The sequence below is a fragment of the Rana temporaria genome, chromosome 2 (genome assembly GCF_905171775.1).
Source record: "Rana temporaria chromosome 2, aRanTem1.1, whole genome shotgun sequence".
Lineage (NCBI taxonomy): Eukaryota > Metazoa > Chordata > Amphibia > Anura > Ranidae > Rana > Rana temporaria.
This window is the reverse complement of record NC_053490.1, coordinates 28,225,714-28,240,302: the sequence shown is the minus strand read 5'-3', so window position 1 is coordinate 28,240,302 and position 14,589 is coordinate 28,225,714. Positions and strand designations below refer to the sequence as shown.

Genomic DNA, 14,589 nt, shown 5'->3' with positions numbered 1-14,589 from the left:
TAATTTGGATTTCGTTTGGGTACTCGAAGACCTGACATTTTTTTTTTTAGGTTCTGTTGGAGTGAAAAGGTTGAGAAAGATTGCATTAGACCAGAGGTCTTCAAACTACGGCCCTCCAGTTGTTCAGGAACTACAATTCCCATCATGCCTAGTCATGTCTGTGAATGTCAGTGTACTACAATGCCTCATGGGATGTGTAGTTCTACAACAGCTGGAGGGCCGTAGTTTGAGGATCCTGATTTAGATAGTAAATACATGGATAGGTAAAGTTAGTAATCTCCGATATGAAGCAGAGCAATCAAAGCATTCAACAACAGCAGTGAAAAGCACGGCAAAGGATTAGAGACGCTCCAAGGTTTATATGGGTTTTATGCCTCCAGCAGTCAGGGCTTCCCTTTCTAATCAACTGCAGAACAATCCCCTCTATAAATATATTAAAGAGCTTCATTCATTTCTGTGGTTCCTAGTGATGATGATTTGCAGATATTTAGTTTTTTTTGCTTTTGATAATATTGTGGAATATCAACTTTTATTCATCTATTTTTTAAAAGGCGTTACAAGACTACAGAATTCTGAGTTTAAAAAAAATATATATATATTTTTCTCGAGTCGTCTTCCAGGACGGCACCTTGAGAGTAGACTGGCTTCACCTGACAGGAAACACAATCAAAAAGAGGTTTTAAAACCCCGCCCCTCCCCGTGCACCTCAGTTCATGATTGTGTTTCCCCCAGCGAAACGTTTTTTTGTTTTCTAAAAAGACCTAAGGCCTGGGGCTGGTGGTCCCCCTCTTGGAAGGTGAGCCATGGGTCCTGGGAGGCCTTGAGCTCAGTGAGGCTATTGCCTGTCCAGAGGGTCTCCCCGTATTGAGGGGGGGGAGGAGCTGAAGGAAAACTTTGTTTGGAAACCCCCCCCTGCTAGGTGTATCTGGGATAGTGGCTACCTCAGAACACCTAGGTGGCTGGAATCCCTCTCTCCCGAGCGTCCTCCTACCTGCTGGGCCGGGTAAAGACGCATCTCCGCGCTGTGGACTCGGCTGCTGTTCTCCCAGGCTCGTTTCTCGGGGAGCCAGCATTTCGACGCTGCATCGATGGCGGCGCATGATGATGACGCACTTCCAGTTCCAGTCTTCACCAAAATGGCGGCCGCCATCGGCGTTAGCTCACACGCACGGAGCGCAGCAGGGGAGAGAGTGGCGCCCGATTCGACGGTGCCATGGAGCGTGAGGACCGCCCGGCACTAACCGCTGCTGCAGAGGAATCCACCAGGGGTGAGTCTACCTCCAGAAACTGCATTGGGGCACTTGGACTGGGTCCTTATTCCCCACACACCCCCCTTCCCTTCCCCTACTCCTTTTGTATTAAAGCCTCTGTCTTTTACTTTTAGGGGAAGAGGTTATTGCCCAGGGGGAGGCTTCTAGTGTTTCTGCTAAACATACATCTAAAGCTAAAAGATGTGGGAATTGTAGCATTAAGCTAGCCACAGACTATTCCAAGCTTTTGTGTGCTAAGTGCATTCAAAAGCTCACAGGGAAGGAAACTTCGCTAATAATGAAAGAATTCCTGACGGTTCAGTCAGAGATGCTTTCCACATTAAAAGAGTTTAAGGAAGTCTTAAAAACCAAAGAACCTGATCCCCTAGCAGCTGGACCCTCCTCACAGGAAAGCTTATCCACCTCGGCTCCAAAATTGTTGAGGGCTAGGGACGTTCTTCTGTCAGACTCTGAGGATTCAGAGGCTCAGGAAGAAGGTCTCATTGATAGCCAGACAGATGAGGAGGATGAAGATGCTAGATCAGGCAAATTCATTTTTTCAGCGGATGACATGGGTGGTTTACTGGCGGCTATCTATACCTCTGAGGGGATTCAGCAGCCGGCCGAACTAGTGTCAGCACAGGATAAGATGTACCAGGGTTTGGCTAAACCCCAGCCAAAGGTTATCCCAGTTCACCAATCTCTTCAGGACTTGGTTCTAAGAGAATGGGCTGAACCTGAAAAGAAGTTACTAAGGTACAAAACCTGGAAAAGGCGCTGTCCCTTTAAGGAGGAACTAGAAAACAAATTTTTCAAAGTCCCTAAACTAGACGCTTCCCTAGCTCAACTGTCTAGACAGTCTGACCTTTCCTTTGAGGATGCTGGGAATTTAAAGGATTCACTAGACAGACGGGCAGAGACCTCCCTTCGCAGGGCCTGGGAGGCTAATGCGGCAGCCCTGGGGCCCGCCCTGGCCTCATCCTGCATTGCCAGGAATACGGATACCTGGCTATCCAGGATGTTGGAACATATCCCGCAGACTTCAAAGTTTAAGGATATCCGAGATTCCCTTAGAGTCATAGGTAGCGCTGTCGCTTATCTAGCAGACGCATCAATTGAGTCCGCTCGAGCCTCTGCTAAAACGGGCGCTCTTATTAACGCCTCAAGAAGGGCACTATGGCTCAAAACATGGGAAGGAGATTTGGCCTCCAAATCCCGTCTCTGTGCCCTGCCCTTTGAGGGATCCCTCCTCTTTGGGACAGGTTTAGACCAGGCTCTAACTAGGGCCTCAGAAAAGGGTAAACGGTTCCCTCCCAAACCTAAACAAAATAGGAGGAGATTTTTTCGAGGCCCCCAGAATAAAAACCGACCTTCAGACCGAAGAGCGGCCTTTAATAGGAGGTGGATCACAGGAAAGGATAAACCAAAAGGGGGAATCCTTTTCCCTGATCCTAAACCCGCTGGGAAAGACTCCAAGTGACTCGAGAGTCGGGGGAAGGCTCTCCCGATTTCTTCCAGCTTGGGAAAGCATAACACGGAGTCCTCATATTTTGCAGAAGGAAGGCTACAGATTGGAATTCCGCCATCTTCCCCCACCAATTTTCCTCCTCACTCATTTACCCCAAAATCCCCTCAAAGCGGCAAGCCTTCTAGGGAATGTGTCAGACCTAGCACAACAGGGGGTCATAGTCCCAGTTCCGGTAGACCAACAGGGTCAGGGGTCAGGGGGTGTACTCTCACATCTTCGTAGTACCAAAACCCTCGGGAAAATTCCGTCTAATCATCAACTTAAAACCCCTGAATACTTATCTCCTCTACAAGAGGTTCCGCATGGAGAACATTTACAGTCTCAAAGGACTTCTTTTAGAAGGGGTATTTATGATAACCATAGACCTGAAGGACGCCTACCTCCATGTCCCCATTTACCAGGACCATCAAAAGATTCCTGAGATTCGCCATTGTTTCCCCTCAGGGGATCCAACACTGGCAATTCACTGCTCTTCCCTTTGGGCTTGCCTCCAGCCCAAGAGTTTTCACGAAGGTGCTAGCAGAGGTGGTCGCCTTTCTACATCTGAAGGGCATCTCCCTTGTTCCCTACCTCGACGATCTGCTGCTGTTCAATCCCAGTCGAGCACTTCTTCTCACGGACCTGACCACCGTCCTGACTACACTGGAATCCTTAGGATGGATTATAAACAGAGAAAATCTTCTCTCCTCCCAGAACAGAGAAAGATCTATCTGGGATTCTTAATAGATTCCTTAGAGAAAAAGCTTCTCCTACCAGTAGACAAGGTCCAGAGACTCATCTCAGTGGTCAGGTCTGTCAGGGGAACAGCAGATATTTCACTCAGGGAGATCATGAGATTGTTGGGACTTATGACCTCATGCATCCCAGCAGTTCCGTGGGCCCAGCTCCACTACAGGCCACTACAGGCCTTCCTCCTCTCCTCCTGGGACGGGAAGGAAACATCCCTAGACTCCAGGGTCTCCATTCCAGAGTCGGTAAAGAACACTCTAGAGTGGTGGCTCATTCCTCGGAACTTGGGAAGAGGCCTTCAGTGGAACCAGTCAAACCCCCTCAGGATAACCACGGATGCCAGCTCCTGGGGATGGGGAGCCCACATGGCGGGCCGACAGGCCCAGGGTTCCTGGGATCGACACCAAAGGGAGTCGTCTTCCAACTTCCGAGAATTATCAGCGGTCGGAAGAGCCTTGGAAGCGTTCGAGGAGAGAATCCTGAACCAGGAAATACAAATTCTCTCCGACAACGCGACCACGGTGGCGTTTCTGAACCATCAGGGAGGCACCAGGTCCCGTTCGCTCCTAAGGTTGTCCCTAGAAATTCTAGGCTGGGCAGAACAGAGGGTCCGCTCCCTGTCAGCAGTTCACATCAGGGGAGTCCTAAACCTAGAAGCGGACTTTCTAAGCCGCCAACCCATTCTCCAGGGAGAGTGGGAACTAAGTCAGGAGGTCTTCGATTTGGTATGTCATCATTTCGGCATCCCAGAAATAGACCTCTTTGCTCACAGGAGGAACAAGAAGATAGAAAGGTTCTTCTCCCTCTCCCGGGATCAGGGATCGGAGGGTGTGGACGCGTTGGCCCAGGCCTGGACATTTTACCTAGCCTATGCCTTCCCTCCCCTGAATCTGATCCCGAGGGTATTGCAAAAACTGAGTCGTTCACAAGGGAAGCTGATCCTGATCGCTCCCTGGTGGCCCAAAAGATCTTGGTTTCCAATATTAGAACAGTGGTCAGTACTTCCTCCCCTCCCCTCCCTCTCCCGGTCCGGGTGGACCTTCTGCGGCAAGGGCCGATCTTTCATCCAGAGCCAGGCTTTTTCAGTCTGACGGCCTGGTACTTGAGAGGTGGAACCTGCAGCGGAAGGGTTGCTCAGAGAAGGTAATAGATACCCTCTTAGCGAGTCGTAAGGAAGTTACCAGGAAGATCTATGCCAAGACCTGGGGAGTGTTTTCACGCTGGTGCGCGGCAAGACAAGCTCCACTACCCGAAATATCAGTTATCTTGGAGTTCCTTCAGGAAGGGGTAGATCTAGGTCTAGCTACGAGAACCCTAAGAGTACAGGTTGCCGCCTTGTCCTACTTTTTAGACAAGAGGCTGGCTCTGGATCCTCTTATTAAGAGGTTCCTGACGGCCAGGGATAGGTTGTCTCCTATACAGATATCCAGAGTTCCCCCTTGGGACCTCTCCCTGGTGTTAGACCAGCTATCCAAACCTCCGTTTGAACCGATAGACAGCATTCCGGTTAGGCTGTTAGTATTTAAATTCTCCTTTCTTTTGGCCATCACCAAGGCTAAAAGAATAGGAGACATGCAAGCGCTCTCAATCAAAGAGCCTTATTTTCGTTTATTCGAGGACAGGGTAATCCTAAGTCAGGATCCCCTGTACCTACCTAAGGTGGCAACGAAGTTTCATAGGTCACAAGAAGTTATACTTCCTTCTTTTTGCGCAAACCCACAGAATGAAAGAGAACAAACCTTTCATTGTTTGGATGTAAGACGCTGTTTGTTAATTTATTTAGAAAGGGTGAGCGAGTTCAGACGCTCATCACACTTGCTAATCAACTTTTCAGGACAGAAAAAGGGTTGCCAAGCATCTAGAGCCTCCATATCTAGATGGATAAGACAGGCAATTTCAATAGCATACAGTAAGGCTGGCAAAACAGTACCTAAAGTGAAGGCACATTCCACGAGATCTATAGCAACCTCCTGGGCAGAGAGAGCAGGAGTTTCAGTGGAACAAATCTGTAGATCAGCAACGTGGTCAAGCCAGAACACCTTTCTAAAACACTACCGAGTGGAACTCCTGTCACCCCAAGACTTGACGTTTGGCAGAAGAGTCCTGCAGGCAGTGGTCCCGCCCTAAGGTAGGCCTGAGGGTTACTTGCTTATCTCTCAAGGTGCCGTCCTGGAAGACGACTCGAGAAAATACCAGTTACTCACCGGTAGCTGTTTTTCTATGAGTCTTACAGGACGGCAGGCCTATTTCCCACCCTGATGACTTTGTATGGTTTGTATTTTCATATACTGGTTCCCGTGCTCTTATGGTGGTTACTTTATCACGAACTGAGGTGCACGGGGAGGGGCGGGGTTTTTAAACCTCTTTTTGATTGTGTTTCCTGTCAGGTGAAGCCAGTCTACTCTCAAGGTGCCGTCCTGTAAGACTCATAGAAAAACAGCTACCGGTGAGTAACTGGTATTTTTTTTACAAAATTCTGAGTTTGAAAGTCAGAATTCTAACCTTCAAACTCAGAATTTGGGAAAAAAAATAATAGGGTAATTTTTGTAATTTGTTTTAACTCAGAATTCTGTAAAAAAAAAAAACAATTTTAATTTTTTTTTTTCAAACTCAGAATTCTGTAAAAAATATATATATATTTTTATGATGGCCCCAGGGTTCTTCCATACTGCTGAAAGTAAAATAAATTAAGAAAAAGGCTTTTCTTATTTTTTTTTTCTTAACCACTTCGTTACCGGGCCTATTTTGGCACTTCTCTCCTTTAGGTAAAAATCACAATTTTTTTGCTAGAAAATTAATCAGAACCCCCAAACATTATATATTTTTTTTTAGCAGACACCCTAGGGAATAAAATGGCAGTCATTGCAACTTTTTTTCTCGCACGGTATTTGCGCAATGATTTTTCAAACGCCCTTTTTTAGGGAAAAAAACTGTTTCATGAGTTAAAAAATAACAAACCAGTAAAGTTAGCCCAATTATTTTGTATAATGTGAAAGATTATGTTACGCCGAGTAAATAGATACCTAACATGTCACGCTTTAAAATTGCGCACACTCATGGAATGGCGCCAAACTTCGGTACTTAAAAATCTCCATAGGCGACGCTTTAATTTTTTATACAGGTTACTATTTTTGAGTTACAGAGGAGTTCTAGTGCTAGAATTGTTGCACACGCTCTAACGCACGCGATGATACCTCACATGTAGGATTTGAACGGTGTTTACATATGTGGGCGGGACTTGCATGTGCGTTCGCTTCTGCACGCGAGCGACCGGGACAGGGGCGTTTTAAAAAACAATTTTTATTATTTTTTTTTTTTTTTTTACTTTATTTTTTTTTTTTACAGTTTTTTTTACATTTTTTTTTTTTGATCACTTTTAATTCCTATTACAAGGAATGTAAGCATTCCTTGTAATATGAATCACTGTGACAGGTCCTCTTTATGGAGAGATGTGGGGTCAATAAGACCCCACATCTCTCCTACAGGCTTACAAGCATGAAATCGGTGAAAAAAAAAATCACCGATTACATGCCGACAGCCGCGATAGCGGCTTTGTTTACTTTTGGGTACCGGGCGTGACGTCATAACGTCGCGCCCAGTCCTCCGACGGTTATAGAGATGACTGTGACCGTCACCAACGAGCGCCGGCCGATTCGCTCTCCGGGCCCCCGATGAAACGGGAGAGCGCGGAGAAGCACCGGATGGCGGCGGGAGGGGGGGGGACGTCCCCTCCCGCTGCTTGGAAGAACGATCGAGTGGCTGAACCACCGCTTTGATCGTTCTTATGGTGCACAGAATCGCCGGCTGAAGACGGCGATATCTGAATGATGCCTGCAGCTGCAGGCATCATTCAGATATCACCGCACAAAGCCGAGGACGTCCCAGGACGTCCTCCCGGTCTCAAGTGGTTAATATTTAATATTGGTGATATGTTCAGGTAATATGTGCCATGGCAATACAGCCAACAGAGTTTACAGTTTGTTTGTTTTTTATATATTTTAACCACTTGAGACTTGCGCTATAGACGAAAGACGTCCACAGCGTGGCTCTCAAGTGCCGGGTGGACGTCCCTGAACATCCTGCTAGTTACATTCTCCGGGTGCGCAGCGGGGAAACACTGTGCCCGGCGAATCGCTGAGAAGCCGATGCACGTGCCTGGCGGCCGCGATGTCCACCAGGTTTCAGCGATCTGCGGTGACAGCAGGGACGTGGGGCTCTGTGTGTAAACACAGAGATCCACGTCCTGTCAGGGAGAGAGGAGACCGATCTGTGTCCCTTGTACTAAGGGACACAGCATCGGTCACCTCCCCCAGTCAGTCCCCCTCCACACATAGTTAGAATCACTCCCAGTTTACACATTTAACCCCTTCCTCACCCCCTAGAGTTAACCCCTTCACTGCCAGTCACATTTATACAGTAATCAATGCATTTTTTAGCACTGTTCGCTGTGTAAATGTGAATGGTCCCAAAATAGTGTCAAACGTGTCCGATATGTCCGCCGCAATATCGCAGGCCTGACAAAAAAAAAGAAAAAAAACGCAGATCGCCGCCATTACTAGTAAAAAAAAAAATTCATTAATCTATCACCTATTTTGTAGGCGCTATAACTTTTGCGCAAACCAATCAATATACGCTTATTGCGATTTTTTTTTTACAAAAAATATGTAGAAGAATACGTATCGGCCTAAACCGAGAAAAAAAATAGTATTTTTTTTAGAAAAAAAATGGGATATTATTATAACAACAAGTAAAAAATTGTGTTTTTTTTTCAAAATTTAAATGATAAAAATATAATTTGGGTACAGTGTTGTATGACCGCGCAATTGTCATTCAAAATGCGTCAGCGCTGAAAGCTGAAAATTGGTCTGGGCAGGAAGGGGGTTTAAGTGCCCAGTAATGAAGTGGTTAAAGTTGCCCTTTTGTTTGTCAAAAAACAATATTTTTGTTTATGAAACTTTGTTTTATTTGTAAAGACGTTATATATTGCAACGGCCAAATCTGTGTCTTTATTGCAGGTTCAAACCTTGAAGCGGAGGTTCACACAAAAAGTGAACCTCCGCTTTTTGGATCCCTCCCCCCCCCTCCGGTGACACATTTGGTACCTTTCAGGGAGTAGGGGGGTGCAGATACCTGTCTGAGACAGGTATCTGCACCACTTCCGGGTCTGATCCCCGCAGGGAATCCAGCCTGTGACGTCACTCCCCCCCCCCCCGCTGTCTTCTGGGAAACACTGTTTCCAGGAGAGAGCGGGGACCAGTAATGGCGCGCCGCGATCCTCGCGCATGCGCAGTAGGGAAGCGGGCAGTGAAGCCGTCAGGCTTCACTTCCTGATTCCCTCACCGAGGATGGCGGCAGAAGCAGCCGAGGACCGAGCGATTGCTCGGCCTCGGCTGCTGACATCGCGGGCACGTTGGATAGGTAAGTGTCCATTGTTAAAAGTCAGCAGCTGCAGTATTTGTAGCTGCTGACTTAAATAAATAAAATTGGCGGAACCTCCGCTTTAAGGCCATAAATAATAAACATATTATTAGTCTTTTAGTCCAGGAGTATAGAATGAGTTTGGAAATTCTAGAGAAATGCTTAAAGCGGGAGTTCACCCGAATTTTTTTTTTTAACATTAGATTGAGGCTCATTTTGTGAAGGGGAATCGGATGTTTTTTTTAAATCTAAGCCGTACTTACCGTTGTAGAGAGCGATCTTCTCCGTCGCTGCCGGGTATGGTCTTCGGGACTGGGCGTTCCTATTTGATTGACAGGCTTCCGACGGTCGCATACATCGCGTCACGAGTAGCCGAAAGAAGCCGAACGTCGGTGCGACTCTATACGGCGCCTGCGCACCGACGTTCGGCTACTTTCGGAAAATCGTGACGCGATGGATGCGACAGTCGGAAGCCTGTCAATCAAATAGGAACGCCCAGTCCCGCAGCCCATACCCGTAAGCGGCGGAGAAGATTGCTCTCTAAAACTGTAAGTACTGCTTAGGTTTTAAAAAAAAACTACCCGATTCCCCTTCACAAAATGAGCCTCAATCTAAGGTAAAAATTAACTTTTCGGGTGAACTTCCACTTTAAATAATGCAATATGACTAAAACTAAAATGGCATTTTAGTCAAAAGACTACGACTAAAACTAAATTGAAATTGGACGTCAAAATGGACACTGCGTGTGACTTCATCTGAAATCGCACGATTTCAAAGCCGCATGTCAGTGCAATTTCAAGTGCGACTTGGAAGACATCTGTGCGGCTTCATGCACAATGTAAGACGCACCTAAAATCACCAAAAGTAGTACAGGAACAACTTTTTCAAATCGATGTGCCACCGCAAAGTTGGCATCGCACCGATTTGAACAGTGCCATTGCCAACAATAGGTTTGCGACTTGTCATGCAATTTGACCTGTCAGTGGGGGCACTCTCAGGAGGTGTGTTACTGGTCAGATCACCACAGATGGGGCATTATTCCTTCCACTGACTCCAACAATGGGGCACTGTTTTTCCCATTGACACCAATGATGGGACATTATTCATTCCACTGACACCAATGATGGAGCACCATTCCTTCTACTGACACCAACAATAGGGCACTGTTTCTCCCATTGACACCAACGATGGAGCACTATTCCTTCCACTGACACCAACAATAGGGCACTGACTCCAACAATGGGACACTGTTTCTCCCACTGACACAAACAATGGGGCACTGTTTCTCCCATTGACACCAATGATGGGACACTATTCCTTCCACTGACACCAATGATGGGACACTATTCCTTCCACTGACACCAATGATGGGACACTATTCCTTCCAATGACACAAACGACCACAGGAGCTTTGTAATATTTTTACGCCCACTGACCACCATGTCTGAGACACTCTCCCCTCCCTCTGAGGCATTTTCTGCTCTCCCTGACTTCAGTCCGCTGCCCCTACAGTCTGAAGGACAGTAAACCGGTCCTTTATTTAGAAATATTGGGCATCCCTGGGTTAGATGATGCTGGAATTCCTCTAGCCAGGAGATGAGGTGAGCTCTAGATACACTAACTTGCTACTGCTTCTTCTAATGCACATTGTGAGAAGCTCACAGTGTGCAGTGAAATCAGAGTAAGCATTTTCAGCAATGGTGTATCCTGGCCTAGGCCAACAAGGCCCAGGCCTAGGGCAGCACTTTGCAGGGGGGCAGCACGGAAAGAGTCCCCGACGACTTGCGCTACACTGTTAGTGTAACACAAGCTGCTTCTTATTTTGACTGTCCTATCATCCTGGACCGCAAACCTTCCTCACTGTGCTATATGTTTTCTGCTGCACCATTGGCATGGTTATATCTTCTTAGTCCTCTCCATAAAATTATCAGAAATTTGTGCTTAAAGTAGAACTATAGGTAACACTTTTTTTTCATTTTTGAATAGAGAAAGGGAGGGTTATAGTCCCTGTCAGTTTATTTTTTACCATCCCGGTCCAGTGGCGGCTGGTGCTCAAAATTTTTTGGGGGGGGGGGGGGCGCAAACGGGAATCCTTACTGTGCCCATCAAATGCAGCAACTGTGCCAACAATTGTCACCACTGTTCCATGCCTTCAAACGCAGCCACTGTGCCATCAATTGTCACCACTGTTCCATGCCATCAAACGCAGCCACTGTGCCATCAATTGTCACCACTGTTCCATGCCATCAAACGCAGCCACTGTGCCATCAATTGTCACCACTGTTCCATGCCATCAAACGCAGCCACTGTGCCATCAATTGTCACCACTGTTCCATGCCATCAAACGCAGCCACTGTGCCATGAATTGTCACCACTGTTCCATGCCATCAAATGCAGTCACTATGCTATACCATCAAACGCAGCCACTGTGCCATCAATTCAAACCACTGTGCCATGCCATTAAACGCAGCCACTGTGCCATGCCATCAAACGCAGCCACTGTGCCATGCCATCAAACGCAGCCACTGTGCCATGCCATCAAACACAGCCACTGTGCCATCAATTGTCGCCACTGTGCCAATTGTCACCACTGTGCCCTTTAATTGTTGCCACTGTGCCCATTGTCGCCACTGTGCACATTGATGTCACTATGCCCTTTAATTGTCGCCACTGTGCCCATTCATGCCGCTGTGCCAATTGTCCCCACTGTGCCCATTGTCCCCACTGTGCCCATTGATGTCACTGTGCCCTTCGTCGCCGCTGTGCCCTGTAAAATGCCCCTTTCCCCCCCCCACCCGGCACTTACCTTTACTGGAGTCAGCCATCCACGTCCTTGAACCTCGATGTCTTCTCCCGCCCTCGATGACGCTTCAGCCAATCAGGTTACCGGTAGCCAGAACCGGCCAACCTGAGACGCCTGTCAGTCTTATCCAAGGAACGCACCCCCGTGCGTTCCGAGGATAAGCTTCCGGGGACCCGAGGGCTGTACTCGGAAAGCCTATCAGAGCCGCTGGTTCTGATAGGCACTTCCGTACAGCCAACCAGCTGCCGTTATTCAGATGGTCGGCACCTCATGTCCGGCCATCTGAATAGAACAGCGGCAGCAGCGACAATAACATAGATTCGTGCAATGCATGAATCTATGTTATTAGACTCAGTGGCGGTGAGAGCCAGAGGGGGCGGCGCCCCCAACGAACCGCCACTGTCCCTGTCCCATTGCAGAGATTTCCCTTCACTTCCTGCCCCATAGCCAAACAGGAAGTGAGAGGAAATCTGTACAAATGAAGGGAATCCAATGCCCTCCCAGGCCCTAAGAACTAGTGTCCCCACTCAAAAATTTCAGGGCGGGTCTTAAAAAGAAAAGGGTGTGACCTTGACAGGAAGGGGTGGGTCATATTTAAATTAGTCAGGCCTAGGGCAGCACAAAACCTAAATACACCACTGATTTTCAGTCTAGGAGAGGAGCCGGTACAACTGTGCAAGACTGAAGGGAAGGCTGGAGAACAGCTACAAGGATTACTGCTAAAGAATTGTTATAATTGTGTCCCCTGTGCTCCTTTTCCTACAGATACAGAGCGAGCGTTGTCACTACTAGAGGATTACTGCAGCAAGTTACAGGACCCAAGTGAGAGGCAGCTACGCCTGGCCATTGAGAAGGTCATCTCTATGTTCAAAAGCCACTTATTCCAAGCATTGATAGGTAGGTACCTTCTATGTTCCTGTCCACTACTGCACAGATCTTCCAACCTTTGTGGAGAGGCCAAGGAAATGTCCAGCAACTTTATAACGTTTGTTTGATATTTTTGTTCATGTATTTAAGTGTATGTAAACCCTGAAGCCTCTGAACGCCTTTCTCCTTGCAGGAGAAAAGAAGTGTAATAAATGCGCTTAAAGCGGAGTATCCTAGCATAATCCATTGTCATCAACTGCACCGTGTGTGGATCCATTTACACTTTGGGCTCACTATCCTTGCCTTCGTCTATTATTGGACTTTGCTTTATTATTTTTTCACTTTTCAATTTTTTAATATTTCAATTTTACATACATTTTGTGTTTTTATATGATATTCACTGTATGCTGATTGGATATTTACTTTGTATTGTGTCCATGTTACCTTATTGGATAATAAGCAATTCTTTGTCCTGATTTATACAGAGCGACTCCACTCCTTTTTCCTATGTATTTTTGATGTTGTATAGCATTTTTGAGTCGCAGCTTTTCACATATATATTTTTCACATATGGTATGCGCAATTTTTTTCTGTTTTACATAATCCATTATTACATAAAAAAAACGATTATACATAGTTAATGATCGATATTGCTAACAGATAATTTTAACACTCACAGGTTTGTCCCTCCTGGTGTGGCCGTTTCCATCATGCAGGGCCGCCATCAGGGGGTACAGGCATTACACCTGTAAGGGGCCCGATGGTCCCCATGAGCCCGGCTGGCCCCCCTCTGTTTTTTTTTTTTTTTTTTTTTAATAAAAACATTTTTTTATAATATATTTTTTTTTTTTTGTATTACACCTGTAAGGTGCCCGATGGTCCCCAGGGGCCCGGCTGGCCCCCCTCCGTTTTTTTGTATTTATTAAAAAAAAATTAACAATTTTTTTTGCATTACACCTGTAAGGGGCCCGGCTGCCCCCCCTCTGTTTTTTTTTTTTTTTAATTTATTAAAAAAAAAATTAAATCATTTAATTTTTTTTTTGCATTACACCTGTAAGGGGCCCGATGGTCCCCAGTGCACCTTACAGGCCCAGCTGCCCCTCCCTCTCGTTTTTTATTTATTTATTTTTTGCATTACACTTGTAAGCAGCCCAATGGTCCCCAGGGCCCCTTACAGGCCCGGCCGGCCCCCCTTCCTTTTTTTTATTTTTTTGCATTACACTTATTATCTCGCGTCAGGAGAGAAGAGATTACACTTGCTTTTCTTTAACAGCCCCCCCCCCCCCCCCCGGTTCTCTGCTCCAGCTAAAGCTGTGTAAGGAGCCCCAAAATTTGTGATGGCTGCCCTGCCATCATGATTATGGGCATGTGAAGCCCGATCCATAACTCTTCCAGGATAAGCTTAGGAGAGATGCATGCACCTCTCGATTTTGCGCATGCGCAATTCGCCATTTCATTTTCAATATAGTTCTTATTTACCTTTGAAACCTCGGTCTGGAGATCCCTACTGTGCGGCCTGCCTGGTGCCACTAAGACCCCTTTCACACTGGGGCGGTTTGCAGGCGCTATTGCGCTAAAAAAAGCGCCTGCAAACCGACCTGAAACAGCGGCGCTGCTGTTTCTCCAGTGTGAAAGTCCTGAGTGCTTTCACACTGGAGCGGTGCTCTAGCAGGACCGCTCCAAAAGTCCTGCTAGCCACATCTTTGGAGCGGTGAAGGAGCGGTGTGTTTACCGCTCCTCCACCGCTCATTCCCATTGAAAGCAATGGGAAACCGCGGCTATACCGCCAGCAATGCGCCTCTGCAGAGGCGCATTGCTGGCGGTATTAACCCTTTTCCGGCCGCTAGCGGGGGGTAAAACGGCACAGCTAGCGGTTGAATAGCGCCGTAATTCCAACGGTAAAGTGCCGCTAAAAATAGCGGTGCTTTACCGCCACCGCACCTCCCGACCCAGTGTGGAAGGGGCCTAATGCCGCGTACACACGATCAGGCATT

The 14,589-nt window shown here is 47.0% G+C and overlaps 1 protein-coding gene across 2 annotated transcripts in view; it reads left to right on the top strand.

The window, feature by feature from the left end:
- Positions 1-14,589, top strand: part of DLG2 (discs large MAGUK scaffold protein 2) — a 2,211,856-nt gene that overhangs the window by 5,726 nt on the left and 2,191,541 nt on the right. For both annotated transcript variants that reach the window (XM_040339977.1, XM_040339976.1), the window contains exon 2: positions 12,494-12,625. In XM_040339977.1, the coding sequence (XP_040195911.1) occupies positions 12,494-12,625 (132 nt within the window). The remainder of the gene's footprint in view (positions 1-12,493; positions 12,626-14,589) is intronic.